Genomic DNA, 13,954 nt, shown 5'->3' with positions numbered 1-13,954 from the left:
GGGTTAGCACTCAGGCATACGTGCGAAGCTGGTGCCATGAAACCAAATTTAAAGTCAAATGTACTATCGACAATTTAGAACTGGTGGAGTTTAACTTGAACCACTATCATAATACTAGTATTATCATAAATTGATAGTACCTTAATTATCAATTACAACTTGTGCTAAAAAAACATACATCTCGTCTCAGGAATCATTACGGGTTGAATAGTTTGGGCAGACCCACGTCTTGGTATGTAACTAACTTCCCATAAGATTTCTTGCAAGCCTCTTCACTCATTCCTCAATTATAAAACCTTTACCACATTATTCCAAATTTTCTTACATCCAAATCCCTTTCTTTCACAGCTTTCTAGCAAATACTAGTAGAGAAAACATGGCTCTGGGAAGGGGCAGTGTAATGGTTCTACTAATCTGCTTTTTTGTTCTTAATTCTGAGTTAGCTCATGCTGCTACCTACTATGTTGGAAGTACTGGAGGTTGGACCTTTAACACGGTTGGGTGGTCTCGAGGAAAACGCTTTAGGGCTGGTGATACACTTGGTATGTATATTCTAATGGCCAAAGAATTATTAAATTTTATTCTTACTTTTCAAATTTTAATTATAACAATTGTTTGTCAAACTTTACTTACATTTGAATCAAGTTTGGAATGATCATAGTCTCTATTTCTTAAGAACCGAGAGCGTGCAACAAAAAAAAAAATACAAGAGTTCAAAATTAAGTAACTAATTTATTTTTGGGTTAATTAAGTTTTTAGTCTCTATAAATATTCACAGTTTTGTTTTTAGTCCCTACAAAATAAAATCACACTTTTTAGTCCCTATAAAATTTTCCATCAGCAGTTTTAGTCCCTATAAAATTTTTCCATCAGTATTTTTAGTCTCTATAAAATTTCCCATCAGCATTTTTAGTCCTTAAAATGCTTAAGGAAAATGTCACAAGGACTAAAAAGTGTGATTTTATTTTGTAGGGACTAAAAACAAAACTATGAATATTTATAGAGACTAAAAACTTAATTAACCCTTTATTTTTTGTAAAATAGTTTCTCTTAATCAACTCCCTTGTAAGGTTGAATTATGTGATATCAATGTTCACTAATATTCTTTTCTAAAATATATTTTGTATTGATTGAAATTCATTTAAGTCTCAACATTTTGAAAATAAATACAACATAAAATTGCACGATCTAAATTTTTTTCACTCGATACAAAAATGAACGTTAGAAAGATGATATTGTTAGACCATTTTTTGCCCTAATACTATTCGACATGAGGGCCATATTGATGACTATCTTCACCCCTTCCTTTTTTTTAGGGAAGTCTTTACTCCTTCATATCTGATTAAAAAAAGTCTTAATATTAATATTATGGCTAATTTCATTCTTTTCTTGTTTGTCAAGCATCTTAATATTATTCTAATAAAAAAGTATAATACAGAAGATTTTTTTCCTTTTGTACAACTCTTTTAAAAATTATCAAATTTCTTGAGCGTAAATTTAATTTTTATATATGTTTGTGCAGTGTTCAACTATAGGCAAGGGGCTCACAATGTGGTGGCAGTAACCAAAGAAGTGTATGATAAGTGCAGTACTCCAAGAAGAGGATCTAAAGTGTATTGGTCAGGAAAGGATCGGGTCAGGCTTGCTAAGGGACAAAACTACTTCATGTGCAATTTTCCGGGTCACTGCGGTTCTGGTGTGAAAATTGCCATCAATGCTGCATGATTTTTATACTATAGTTTAAGTATTAATAATGTGTTCAACTTTTATTTGCGTGCCTTGCAAATTTCATACCAGTTGCTCTTTTCATATCAGTTTTTTCTGCGGTTCTGTTTGTTTGAACCAAGGTGACTGATTTTGTCTCAAGCGAATAAGTTTGTTTAGGCCTTGTGATGTGTTGTTTTGGGTGCCTCCATGAAAGTAGTATTATGGGGAAGTAAGTTTTGTTTTGGTGATTAATTTTAATTTATTCAGAGTTTTTGTACTTTTGTTAGATAAATTACATTTGTTATGCTTTTTGCTTGTAATGTTGCATCCTTACACGTTCATTTGGGTGCAATCATTATGATATCAGTATCTTTGTCTTTTCATAAAATAATAAAAGTAATAATTTGGGCGCAGCTGTTATGATATTACTATATGAATATAAAGGGTAAAAAAAGGACGGATTAAGTCGGGTTTATGTGACCTGAATCTGGTATTCACATTAGATCGAACCAATTTTTAAATTTAAATATGTCTATGAATCCGATCAAACTTGATGAGATTTGGGTCCAACAAGTACATAACAATACGAAAACATGACCGGGTTTGTCCGAAGACAAATTGTCAATACATACATTTTTTTTTTTAAAAGAAAATAAAAAACAATGAATCATAGGAAACAACATAATAAAAAATAGCAGAGGAAACAACCACATGATTAAAATTAACACAATTTTACAAACTAATTAAAACTAGAAGCAACAATGTTACAAATTAATTAATATTTTGTATTATATATGGACAAAATTAATTATGCATATTCATCATTAAAAAAGACAACGATTTGCGACGACGTGAGAATGAATTAGAGAAGTGATGACATGAGATTGGGCAAGAGGAGGCGATGAGCGGTGACGTGTGAAAGGAACCCCGAGTTGAAATTTAAAACAGAAAATTAGACCATCGACCCGTGCGTGCGTCATATGGAAGGTAATATTTGACGGTAATAGGTAACAAAATAGTTTAGATGAATGTCATGATTGTCATATAGTATTTCATAATATTAAGAACCATAGACGTTGGTATTGTACCATAACATAATTTTCCATGACATCGTCCTTGATACCGTAACGTAACATAATAGGTTAAGTATAGCAAGACGGGTTAACATTCATAAGTAAGAGATTAAGTTAAGTATAGCGAGACGGGTTAACGGTTATTCCATTCCAAAAAAACAGCTTATAATTAGGAACATAATTTTATTTTACTTTAGATAAATATTAAATGCAAAAGTGTGGAGGGAAAAATTAGGTTAAAATTAGAGATGACATTTTGCATAAATTAAATCTAGGGTTAATATAGTAAAGTCACGCGAAAAAATTAGGTTAAATCTAGGGTTAATACTGCGTCACGGGTTAACATTTAGAAATAAGAGAAGAGATGACATTTTGCATAAATTAAATCTAGGGTTAATATAGTAAAATCACGCAAAAAATTAGGTTAAATCTAGGGTTAATATTGCGTCACGGGTTAACATTTAGAAATAAGAGATGACATTTTGCATAAATTAAATCTAGGGTTAATATAGTAAAGTCACGCGAAAAAATTAGGTTAAATCTAGGGTTAATACTGCGTCACGGGTTAACATTTAGAAATAAGAGAAGAGATGACATTTTGCATAAATTAAATCTAGGGTTAATATAGTAAAATCACGCAAAAAATTAGGTTAAATCTAGGGTTAATATTGCGTCACGGGTTAACATTTAGAAATAAGAGATGACATTTTGCATAAATTAAATCTAGGGTTAATATAGTAAAGTCACGCGAAAAATTAGGTTAAATCTAAGGTTAATATTGCGTCACGGATTAACATTTAGAAATAAGAGAAGAGATGACATTTTGCATAAATTAAATATAGGGTTAATATAGTAAAGTCATGCGAAAAATTAGGTTAAATCTAGGGTTAATATTACGTCACGGGTTAACATTTAGAAATAAGAGATGACACTTTGCATAAATTAAATCTAGGGTTAATATAGTAAAGTCACGCGAAAAATTAGGTTAAATCTAGGGTTAATATTGCGTCACGGGTTAACATTTAGAAATAAGAGATGAGTATTGTAGAAATAAAAAAGTTTTGTGTGAGAGACCGAGCCTGAGAGTTTGTAAAATAAAATTAAAAAAAATCTTTGTCCTTTAGTATTTTAAATTAACTTTTGCAGATTTTTTTTTTTTGGTCAAGTAGCCTAGTGGTTAGAACTCACACAATTTAATGGAGAAATGGAGTGTTCGGGGTTCGTTCGAACCTAGGTCTCTGTGTATAATATGTAATATCCATACCAACTAAGCTATGATATTTATTAGTATTAGAATTATCCAAAATTTCATTTTTTTTTTGTTCAATCTAGGGGTGGCAAAAATACCCATGCCCACGGGTACCCGTGGGTAAAATCCGTCACGGGCATGGGGCGGGTAGCTAAACGGGTATCCACGGGTATAATAACGGGTATTTGACTACCCATTATTATATGGATATGGACATGGGTTTGATTGTATCCATATCTACGGGTACCCATACCCAATAATGAGTTAAGTAAATTACTAAATTATCTTTATATATCTTATGTTATTACTTAAAGTTGTTACCTTATTGAAGGAAATTTTACCGCCCACCTAAGATTTCTCATTAATAACCTATTTTTATTTTTAATTTTTTTTAATTCATCTTATTAAGTTCACCATTTTCACTTCATTCACATCATAAAACATATTCTATGGATTATATAAGAATCATAAATTTTCTATGGATTATGTATGATTTATAAAATTTTGAATGGATTATGTATGGATGTTTAAAAGTTGAAGTTTTTGGTAGGTAATTAATAAAAGTTATTATTTGTACAAAAAAAATAAATAAATTCAAAAATCCATGGGTACCCATGAATACCTCAATACCCACGGGTACCCGCATAGTGGGTATCCACGAGGGTATGGGGCGGGTACGGGTATCATATTTATCCAACGGGGCGGAAACGAGTATCATACTATCCGTACCCATGGGTACCCATTGAGATCCCTAGTTCAATCTCAATTTGTACAATTGAACAAAAATCGAGGAGCAATAAGTTTATTTCACTAGTAATTTTGATTTTTGTATAGATTTGATCCGTAGATCGCAGAGGAGAGGAGACGCGCATTACTCGTGTACTAAACACTATAAAAGTTTGGGCGGGACTCAAAATTATCAATTATCAATTTTGAATTTTGAATCACACGGTCACTTTCACTTTCACAATTTCTGAGTCCGAGTAGCGGTTGAAGAAGATAGCAATGTCGAACTACGAATACCCCAGGCTTCGTCGCCCAGAAATAGTTCAACTCCTAAACAACTTTCAAATTGCCACCGTTACAGAGAACGACCTCTCCAACCCCAGAACCGGCGTCGTTTTGGATCTCTACTCTCGCATCCTCAACTACCTCGATTTTCTCCACGAGTAACTATCCCTTTCCCTTCTCTTCAATCTTCAATTCACGCGCTTCGTTTTTATTCTCTTGTTCACAATGTGTTTCTCTCTTTCATTTCTCACAGCGAAGACAACGGACAGCTAGATTTCGATGCACTAGAGCATCTCGAGAATCCTGATCTTCACGTTGGATCCATTCACGCTATCAAGCTTTACAACAAGATCAAGGAAATGCTCAGCGCACTTGAATGTCCTAAGAAATACACATTCAACTTTGCTGATCTTCTCAAACCTGATCCTCATCGAACCGAGTTTTTCCTTGGTGCTCTTCTCAATTTCTGTCTCGACAGGTTCGTTAGTCTCACTTCTTCAACCATTTCTGCAAAATCATGAAGGAAAAAAAAAACCCCTAAAACATGACCTAATTGTTAAATTTTTGAAAATCAGGGATGGGAGATTGAATGCGATATCAGAAATTGTAGGCGAATTCAACGCGTTGGAACAGAAGATAGTTGAGATTGAAGAGAATAAGATTACACAGGTTTATAATAGTGAATGATTTTTATTTTAATTTTATGTGTGTGTTGGTATTGGTGTTTTATTTGATTGATTTTCATTCTGTTATAGTTGAAATTGGCGATTGCTGAATGCAATGAAGCAAGGGAAAGAGAAATGCCTTCTGTTCAGGAGGTGGAAGCACAAGTTAAAGAGTTGCGTCAAACTATTGCAAACCTGAACAATAAACAGATGTCATTGAGAAGTACTATAAAGAAGTTGAAGGAGAGGACTGTGGAAATGGATGATAAGGTATGCTTTAACCGATAATGAAAGTTTAGCATAATGAGTTCCATATTCTTACTTCTTGATGTTGGGGTTTTTGAGTAGTATATGGAAGAAATTTCAGTAGAGGCATAGATGTTTATGTGAATAATTAATGTTGGATTAGGACATTTAACCCTTTCGGTTATGTAACTTGCACATATATTGCAGGCTACAGTTTAATCTGATCAGTTCATAATATATATTAATTCCTGTGTTGGTAGTTGGTGATAAATTGTTTACTTTTACTTGATGACAATTCTAAATTCTAACTCGATTTTCCTTTTGTTACCTCAGATTTCTAGTGCTGAATATAAACTGGTACAAAATGTTCAAGAGCATGGAAATCTACTTTCAAAAATTGCTCAATCGCCTGATAAAGTACAGGTATCATTTTCATGTTGGCTATTAGCCTATTCTGTTCACAAAATCAAACTTATTACATTCTTAGCTTCGAAATGTAATGTACATTGCATTTTTCCACCCCATCTTCCTGTGTGAATTTTGTAAATGCATTTTATTGGACTGCCTTTAATTTTGTGTGGTTACCACAGTGGAAAACTCTCATGACTCTTGACCTTCTCTTGGGTAATGACTGTGCGCATACTAACTTTAACTTAATACATGCATAGCCTGGCAAACCTTCTGTAACATAACACCTACACTTAGCAAAACAAGGAGCTACTGAGAATATAGTAACAGAGAAAAATCATCCAACATAATTTATGTCTCCTTCATATTCCATAATTTTCTTGTATTAAAAAATTGTGACTACACAAGTAGCATCTCAAAATGCATAATTGTTTACACAACCCAACATTAAAGAACAACTAATAGTTGAATCACACCAAAGTCACAACATAAGGGCTGCCTGTTAGGTCAGTTATTGTTAGTTAAGAAGTGGTTATTTAAGAGGTTAGTTTATTAGTTAATGGGTAGTTAGTAGCTGAGTTGAGAGGTAGTTAGGCCAAATAAAACATGCTGCCTATAAATAGAGAGGAGGATTAGAGATGGGATCATCTTGCCATTTGAGAGGAATAGGGCCTTTTAGCATTGAGAGGTAGGCAGACCCTCAAAGTGCTGCCATTGTTTGTAATCAAAGGGATCCCCATTTTCAGTAATAACTAATAATATACCTGTATGTTCTATCAATTGGTATAAAGCTCTTTGTGGGCTCTGTGGGTAGACAGAATGATGAATCTTCCACCGTGGTTCTGTTTTTAAATGCTTCCTACCAAATTGTCATTGATTCATTTTGTGTGTGGGTGTTTCCATTGGTAATTGGTGTAGGAGATTTGAGGTGAAATCGTAAGAAATTGGTAGCAGTAGGAAATAGGTAGCCAGACCCAAGTGAGAAAGGACAGAGATATGGAAATGTAGAAAAAGACTCTTTTGTTTTTCCAAAAAATATCTTCATTGTTTCATAGTTCGTATGATTACTATAATATTAAAAAAAAATTGTTAGTGTTATTCTGGTATTTAGCAGTGTTATTAGCATGTTTCATGAATTCAGCCTTTGTACCAAAGGGTATTCACTTGAAATAATCGCTCTTTTCCTTTAAATCAGTCTGTTGAAGATGTTTGTAAGTGTGAAAATTTAATTGAAAAGAAAACAAATTGTAGGAACTAAATTGAAAGTAAGTGGAAACTAGAGGGACTAACAGTAACCATGAATTTTTTTATCACTGTTCGGATGAACAAAAACTGCATGCTTATTTTAGATGTTCTTGCTGTGTAGAGTAATCTTGGAATTTATTTTTCTGCCTCTACCTATTTAAATTTGCTTTCCTTATCTTGCATGAAGAGAGCTTTAGAGGAAAAGAAATTAGCTCGAGACGAGGCGAGAAATGCTGAAAGATTAGCCATGCACAATTTCCATGAGAAGACTGCCCTTGTTGAAGTTTTTTCCAAGGTATGTTGTCACAGGACGGTATTCCCTCCATACAAAACTATGGTGTTTTTAGAATCTTTATTTTGTTTCAAAACCATGGGTGTTTTAAATATCCACGAGGTATGATTTGTCTTTGTTTTCTAATTATGCCTTGATATAAATAAGATGTTTTGTTTTTACGAGATTGTTGGTAGTGGAGTAATTACAGTCTTCACATTGAAAAACATGAGTTTGTATAATAGTTAATTAATAATGATAAATATGAGTATTTTGATACAAATACACATAAATTAAAGGACGTCTTAATTTGTGTGCAAAAGCCTTAAACTATCAACCAGGTATGAAGTTTATTTTTTTTCTTCTCATGTACATTTTGGGTCAGGGTAAAGTAATATACTTTATCAATACAATTTGTTGGACTAATGAATTTCTTCCTTAATTACTCAACATTTACTTTAAGACGCAATTACAATTTGCGACCTCCCCCTTTTGGGTTGTATATCTTTGATTCTTTCTTATGAGCCAAGTAGTCAATTTGTCCAGACCATTGGTCAAACGGTGTTGGACTTATACAAGTTGAATTTTCCCTAGTAATGAGGATTGAAGAATAAACTTCAATATAATAGAGCTAGTGGGATCACTTAATCTGCTTTATAGAATTTTCCTTATAGATGTTGTCGTTCAGTTTCATCATTATTCATATTTCTTTTTGGCAGCAACATTATTCATATTGGTTAAACAAAGCTATGCACTAACCTTGTAGCAATTTACTCATTCTAGAAAGCAAACTTAAAAAAAGTAAACTGCATCTCATGGGTTTATGACTTCTATTCATAATGTAATGTTTTGTCCTAGATAATACAGATCACTTTATCCATTACTTGTCAGGTACACAAAAAAATGTCAAAGCACTACAAGCAGGTGCATGCAATACAAGAGCAGGTATTCCCTGTCCTATAGCTATTTGACTCATGTCCTGTCATTTAGCATGACGATTGAAATTTGGTTATGAATTTATCCCTCTATATGGAGGAAGGAAAAGCTTTTTCTTTTGTTATTTTGGATTTAAATGGAGCTCATGATGGTAGTGGTGTCTTTTTTTGGTGGTGGCCAGGGTTTGAACCCCGGACCTTGCATATATTATGCATTGTCCATACCAATTGAGCTTACGAGGACATGGTAGTGGTGTCTTGGCGATATGTTGTAAATAATGTATATTCGTAATTATTAGTAATAAATGTATTCCACCCATTAATCAGGCCCATTAGGTTTAGAATAGTCTATTTAAACTAACTAGTGGTTGTTCTCTATTAACAACTCTGAAATATATCAAATACATTTTCTACAAGATCGATATGAAATGTTCTAATTATGATATGTGGGCCTTTTCTTCCTTCAAAGATAGTTATTGTGCAAAACCTCTTGTTTGATTTCTTTAGCACTTCCTTTAGGTCAATTCTGCTAAAACTATTGAAAAGGATCTTAAAACATTAAAAGCTAAACTTGGCGACGAAGAAGTACTGGAGAAGTCACTTGAGGCCAAGTTGGTTGAAAATCAAAGCAAAGGTACGTTCTTGTGCAAGCAAGTAATGCTGGTACCCCATTTCCAAATGGGAGGCGTATCTGTGAAAGCATGAGTTATGGTATTTTTTGTGATTTTTTTTAAAAAACTGTTGACAAATTACCTGGCATTGTGGCATGATTTTTATCAAATTATTATTCTTATGATGATTATTCTTAGAAATTGCGGTTGGGCCTATCACAACCCCACAAAACCGGCTTGTGAGGTGAGGATTACCCCCACTTATGAACACATTGCCAGACCATCTCTTATCTGATGTGAGACTCTTTAACAATGACGATCATCATCATCTTGTCTAAATGAAAATCCATAGACTGACTGAAGTGGCACATATGCCACTACACCATGTTATCTTGTAATGATTTCTATGAAAAAACTTTAATGCTATGTAGCATTGCTCTTTAAACATGTATATTATATATGTGTTTGTTGTGTTTTCCCTCATCAGTTGAGCATACGGAAGGGTTGAAGAAGCAGTTTGAGAAAGAATGTGGTTTCATGACGGATGAAGGAACTAAATACCTAAGCAGTATAAAATCAGAGGCGGACTCAAAGAGACGTGACATTGAAACAAGACAGAGAAATGTTGAGGCTATGTTATCGAAGGTACCATTTATTAAGTGGAATAGAAAACTCCATTGGAAAGTATAAACACTGAATATATGAATAACTAAAGAAAACATTACTTCTTATCTAAATACTTCTATTTTTGAAATCATCATAACTAGTAATCTTTACAGCTTCAGAAACATAATCAATATTCATTAGCCACTCGTTTGCATTTTCTTTCATAATAAATTGAAGTTTGATGAAAAAATACATTGTTATTTCTTGTCTGCAATTGACAGGTGGATGCCATAAACAGTAAAGAGGCCTCAGTAAAAGAATCTGCAACAATTAAAGTGGATCAGATGGAAAGTAAATACAGCGAGCTTTTTGAAGAGGTATGTTGCCATTTATCTTCTTTTGGAAGCCTGTTGGTAATTGATATAATACTCTGCTTTGTTTCCATACTTCAAATTGCAGCCATACCTCATGAGTCGTAAGAGGGAAATGAAATTGGAACTGAAATTCAAAGTTGCTCTATGTCAGTTGCAAGTTGCAACTTTCACATAGATTTTACCTTTAATTTTTATTCTTACTGTATATAGACTGTGTTTCTTTTACTGTTTATCCTGTCAAGTGAGCTCCAATCCTTGTTCTACACACTGCCGTGTTAATGTTGATTGTAAATTTTGAGGAATGATTCTTGTGTTAATTATTGTGACAGTGAACAAGAAATAACAAAACTTTTATGTTTGGGTTGTTGTAGTTTTGTAAGTATTCCAACTCGTTTGCTGCACGTGTGGTTGAATCTGGGCTAAAGAATGCGACCATTAAAGGAGCTGGATTTGACCATTAGGATTCCATTTGATTATGCACTAGACTTGCCCTGCAATGTTGAGCACGTTATCATCAAAACCCTTGTAGAAATCACAGAGCAATTTATTTTCTTTTGTTTAAGACATAGGTATAGGTGTAAAGTTGTATCTATAACAGTTACTTTTTGATGCTTTAGGCTGCAGCAGATTTCGTTTATAGCTTTCTTCTTTATTGTTTTATCTTCTCTCTTTTTGTTTTGGTTTCGAAGAGTGTAGTAGTGAAACTCATACTCGAAGTGCTGAGAAGTGAGTTATTGTGGGTTGGAAACTTGGAACCGCACCTTATAAGGATTAAGGATTGAGTTGTTTATAAAATTTATTGTTGGATTGCAACTTCGAAGTTAATTTTAAATGTCGTATGTCCATAAAATTTTGGGTTATAATAAAAAATCATTTGATATATCGCAAAATATGTCTAAATTTACGTCCTTCGGTAAATGTGTATACTAGATTTTCACACAACAATGAAAAAGTCTGTTCTCTCTTCAAGCAAACAAAGCCCATAGTGCTGGAAATTTTTTTTTTTTTTTCCAACACTCTTATGGGATAAAATTAGTGTAGATCTCACTAATAAACAGTGGAAATGGATTCCTTCATCATGTGTTTCTCTCTTTTGATGAATGGTGAGAGATCACACTCTTACTCATGTGTAAATTGCACTTGAGAGTATTCATTCTCATAAAAGCATGAGTATTGACGAGTTGGAAAAAGAGTGTTCTCTTAACACTCTTTTTACCACTTTTCAAGAAATGATTAATGAGTTTCATTAAAAAACAAATTGATCGAGAGAATATGAGTTCAATTCTTGGATATAAGAAATTTTGGCTAGACGCTATTTACTTTATGATTGAACTATGAATTACCAAGGATTAAAAAAAGAGAAATGCTAAGAACAACCTCTCTAACACTCTCTCCTATCCACTCTCTCAATAATTGGTCCATGTCATCATGTTTTAAAAACCCAATACCTAGGAACCGGCTATACTGGTTTTCTATGGGATACCTTTTTTTTTTCTTTCCTTTTTTTCTTCTACTTTAAAACAAACAAAAAAAAAGACACATACATGTCCTTCGTCCTTCCTCACCACCTGGAATCAAACATAATCTCATGGGAAACCCTTTTATTTTGTTAGTTTTATAATTAATTGTTTGCATCTTCACAAAGAAAAAATTGGGTTGTTTGATTTTCCTCTGAAAATTGGTTCTTTTTAAACGTTTTGTCTCTCTCTCTCTCTCTCTCTCCATAGCTATATCATTTGCAGCAACGAGGTACTCAACCAAACAAAATATGGTTGAATCTAATTTCTTCAATCCAGTCTCCATATTTTGAAATCCCAATATTGTAACCGTTTTTTTTTGTGGACAAAATATGTGTAATCCAATCGTCTCTGCCATCTGTTCTTCACTTCTCATGATTTCCTTGAGTCTGATGATGCATACAGCCTTGTAGCAAGGCAGCTATTGTTGCCACACAAGAAAAAAAGCATCGTTCATTTTTTGTTTTACAGAATAAAAAAGAGTTTTTCTAATTACACCACATTAATTTCAGGTTACACCCCAAAGTGACAAAAATACCCCTACTTCCTTTTCAAAATTTCACTCATTATTATCATTTTAATTGATCCAGGAAGACGAAAATCTCAAAGTACGTGATCTTAATTTACCCACATATACGTAAATTAAATTCACGTGCAATTAAAACCAAACAAAAGAGGTAAACGTGAACTTAATTCACGTATAAATAAAACAAAACGAAACTGATCTCAAAAAACAAAAAACTGGACATGGATATGCATACGTAAGTACAATATCACCGAATCAATTGATGTAGGCAAGGCAAATACAAACAACACACATCAAACGGGGGATGCCACAACATAAGAAAGACACCCATGGAAAATACAAAGCAAATTCTTGAAGGAAGACCCATGGAAAATACAATTGAATTGAAATTCAAGTGCATACGTGAATTTAATTAACGTACACCCACTGCTACGTGAATTGAGTTCACTTGGGTGTTAGTTTGTTTGTAAATTTAAAAAACCACATACATGAAATTTGCAGCCGTAAAAAGAACATAAAATCTGCTAAAAAATTCACTTAGTTTTGCGATGAATTGGAATGTTTTGTATCTCAATTTATAATCTTTTAACAAGTTTTTTCTTCTTCAATGAATGTATGTCACACAAATGAATTGTCGTATTGAAAGATGAAAATATAGGGTTTGTAAAACTAATATGTGACTAAGGGCTATTCCGGTATTATATTAAATTATTAAAGAAATTTGGGTGTGACTGAATATTTCAGGGGTGTAACTAGAAAGAGTCAATAAAAAAATAAAAAAGAGACTTTATATTTTACTCAAATTGAAAAGAAAAAAAAGGAACCGGTTGCCTGATACAAACTTTTTAATAAGAGACACGTGGATCAATGATTGGCTCAAGTGTCCAAAAGAGTCTATCCAAGCGACTGTCGCAAAAAAAAAAAGAAAAAGTGATTCATGATTTAGAATTATGGGTATTGGGTACAGATGAAAAAATATGTCTTAATAGAGTAATTATTAAAGAGCGAGGATATGTTGACTTACGAATAGTTCCTTTTTGGTTTAAATGTGTAATTGATCCCTGCACTTTTAACAGATTTTGACATTGGTCCCTGCACTTTTTTTTGTTTGGCATTGGTCCCTGCACTTTGTAAAAATATTGGCATTGGTCCCTGCACTTTTTTTTGTTTGGCATTGGTCCTTGCACTTTGTAAAAATATTGGGATTGGTCCCTGCACTTTGAAAAAATATTGGTATTGGTCCCAATCATTTCATGCCACGTGGCACCAATACCAATATTTTTCCAAAGTGCAGGGACCAATCCCAATATTTTTACAAAGTGCAGGGACCAATGCCAAACAAAAAAATGTGTAGGGACCAATGCCAAAATCTGTTGAAAGTGCAGGGACCAATTACACATTTAAACCTTCCTTTTTTAGTTACATGGCACGAGTTGTCATAAATTAAGTTACTCTACTCTATTATTTATAAACAATGAATTTCATTAATTTATTATTCTCGAATTAAAAG

The 13,954-nt window shown here is 33.2% G+C and overlaps 2 protein-coding genes across 2 annotated transcripts; both read left to right on the top strand.

Moving 5' to 3' along the window:
- On the top strand, positions 1–2,117 carry LOC146933420 (basic blue protein-like). Its single transcript, XM_085705206.1, has 2 exons — positions 1–542; positions 1,523–2,117. Exons 1-2 carry the CDS (start codon positions 377–379, stop codon positions 1,723–1,725), a joined length of 369 nt encoding a protein of 122 aa, XP_085561332.1. The 5' UTR covers positions 1–376; the 3' UTR covers positions 1,726–2,117.
- Positions 2,118–4,822: 2,705 nt separating this feature from the next.
- Positions 4,823–11,040, top strand: LOC146933419 (kinetochore protein). Its single transcript, XM_085705204.1, has 11 exons — positions 4,823–5,198; positions 5,294–5,518; positions 5,616–5,709; positions 5,796–5,975; positions 6,285–6,374; positions 7,792–7,899; positions 8,767–8,820; positions 9,330–9,444; positions 9,909–10,066; positions 10,309–10,404; positions 10,773–11,040. Exons 1-11 carry the CDS (start codon positions 5,035–5,037, stop codon positions 10,860–10,862), a joined length of 1,374 nt encoding a protein of 457 aa, XP_085561330.1. The 5' UTR covers positions 4,823–5,034; the 3' UTR covers positions 10,863–11,040.
- Positions 11,041–13,954: the final 2,914 nt, after the last annotated feature.

The sequence above is a fragment of the Medicago sativa genome, chromosome 4, assembly GCF_051527215.1.
Source record: "Medicago sativa cultivar Bolivia chromosome 4, Bolivia_mono, whole genome shotgun sequence".
In the NCBI taxonomy this organism is placed as follows: Eukaryota; Viridiplantae; Streptophyta; class Magnoliopsida; order Fabales; family Fabaceae; genus Medicago; species Medicago sativa.
Note: the sequence above shows the minus strand (reverse complement) of the source record. Positions and strands in the feature narration are given on the sequence as shown.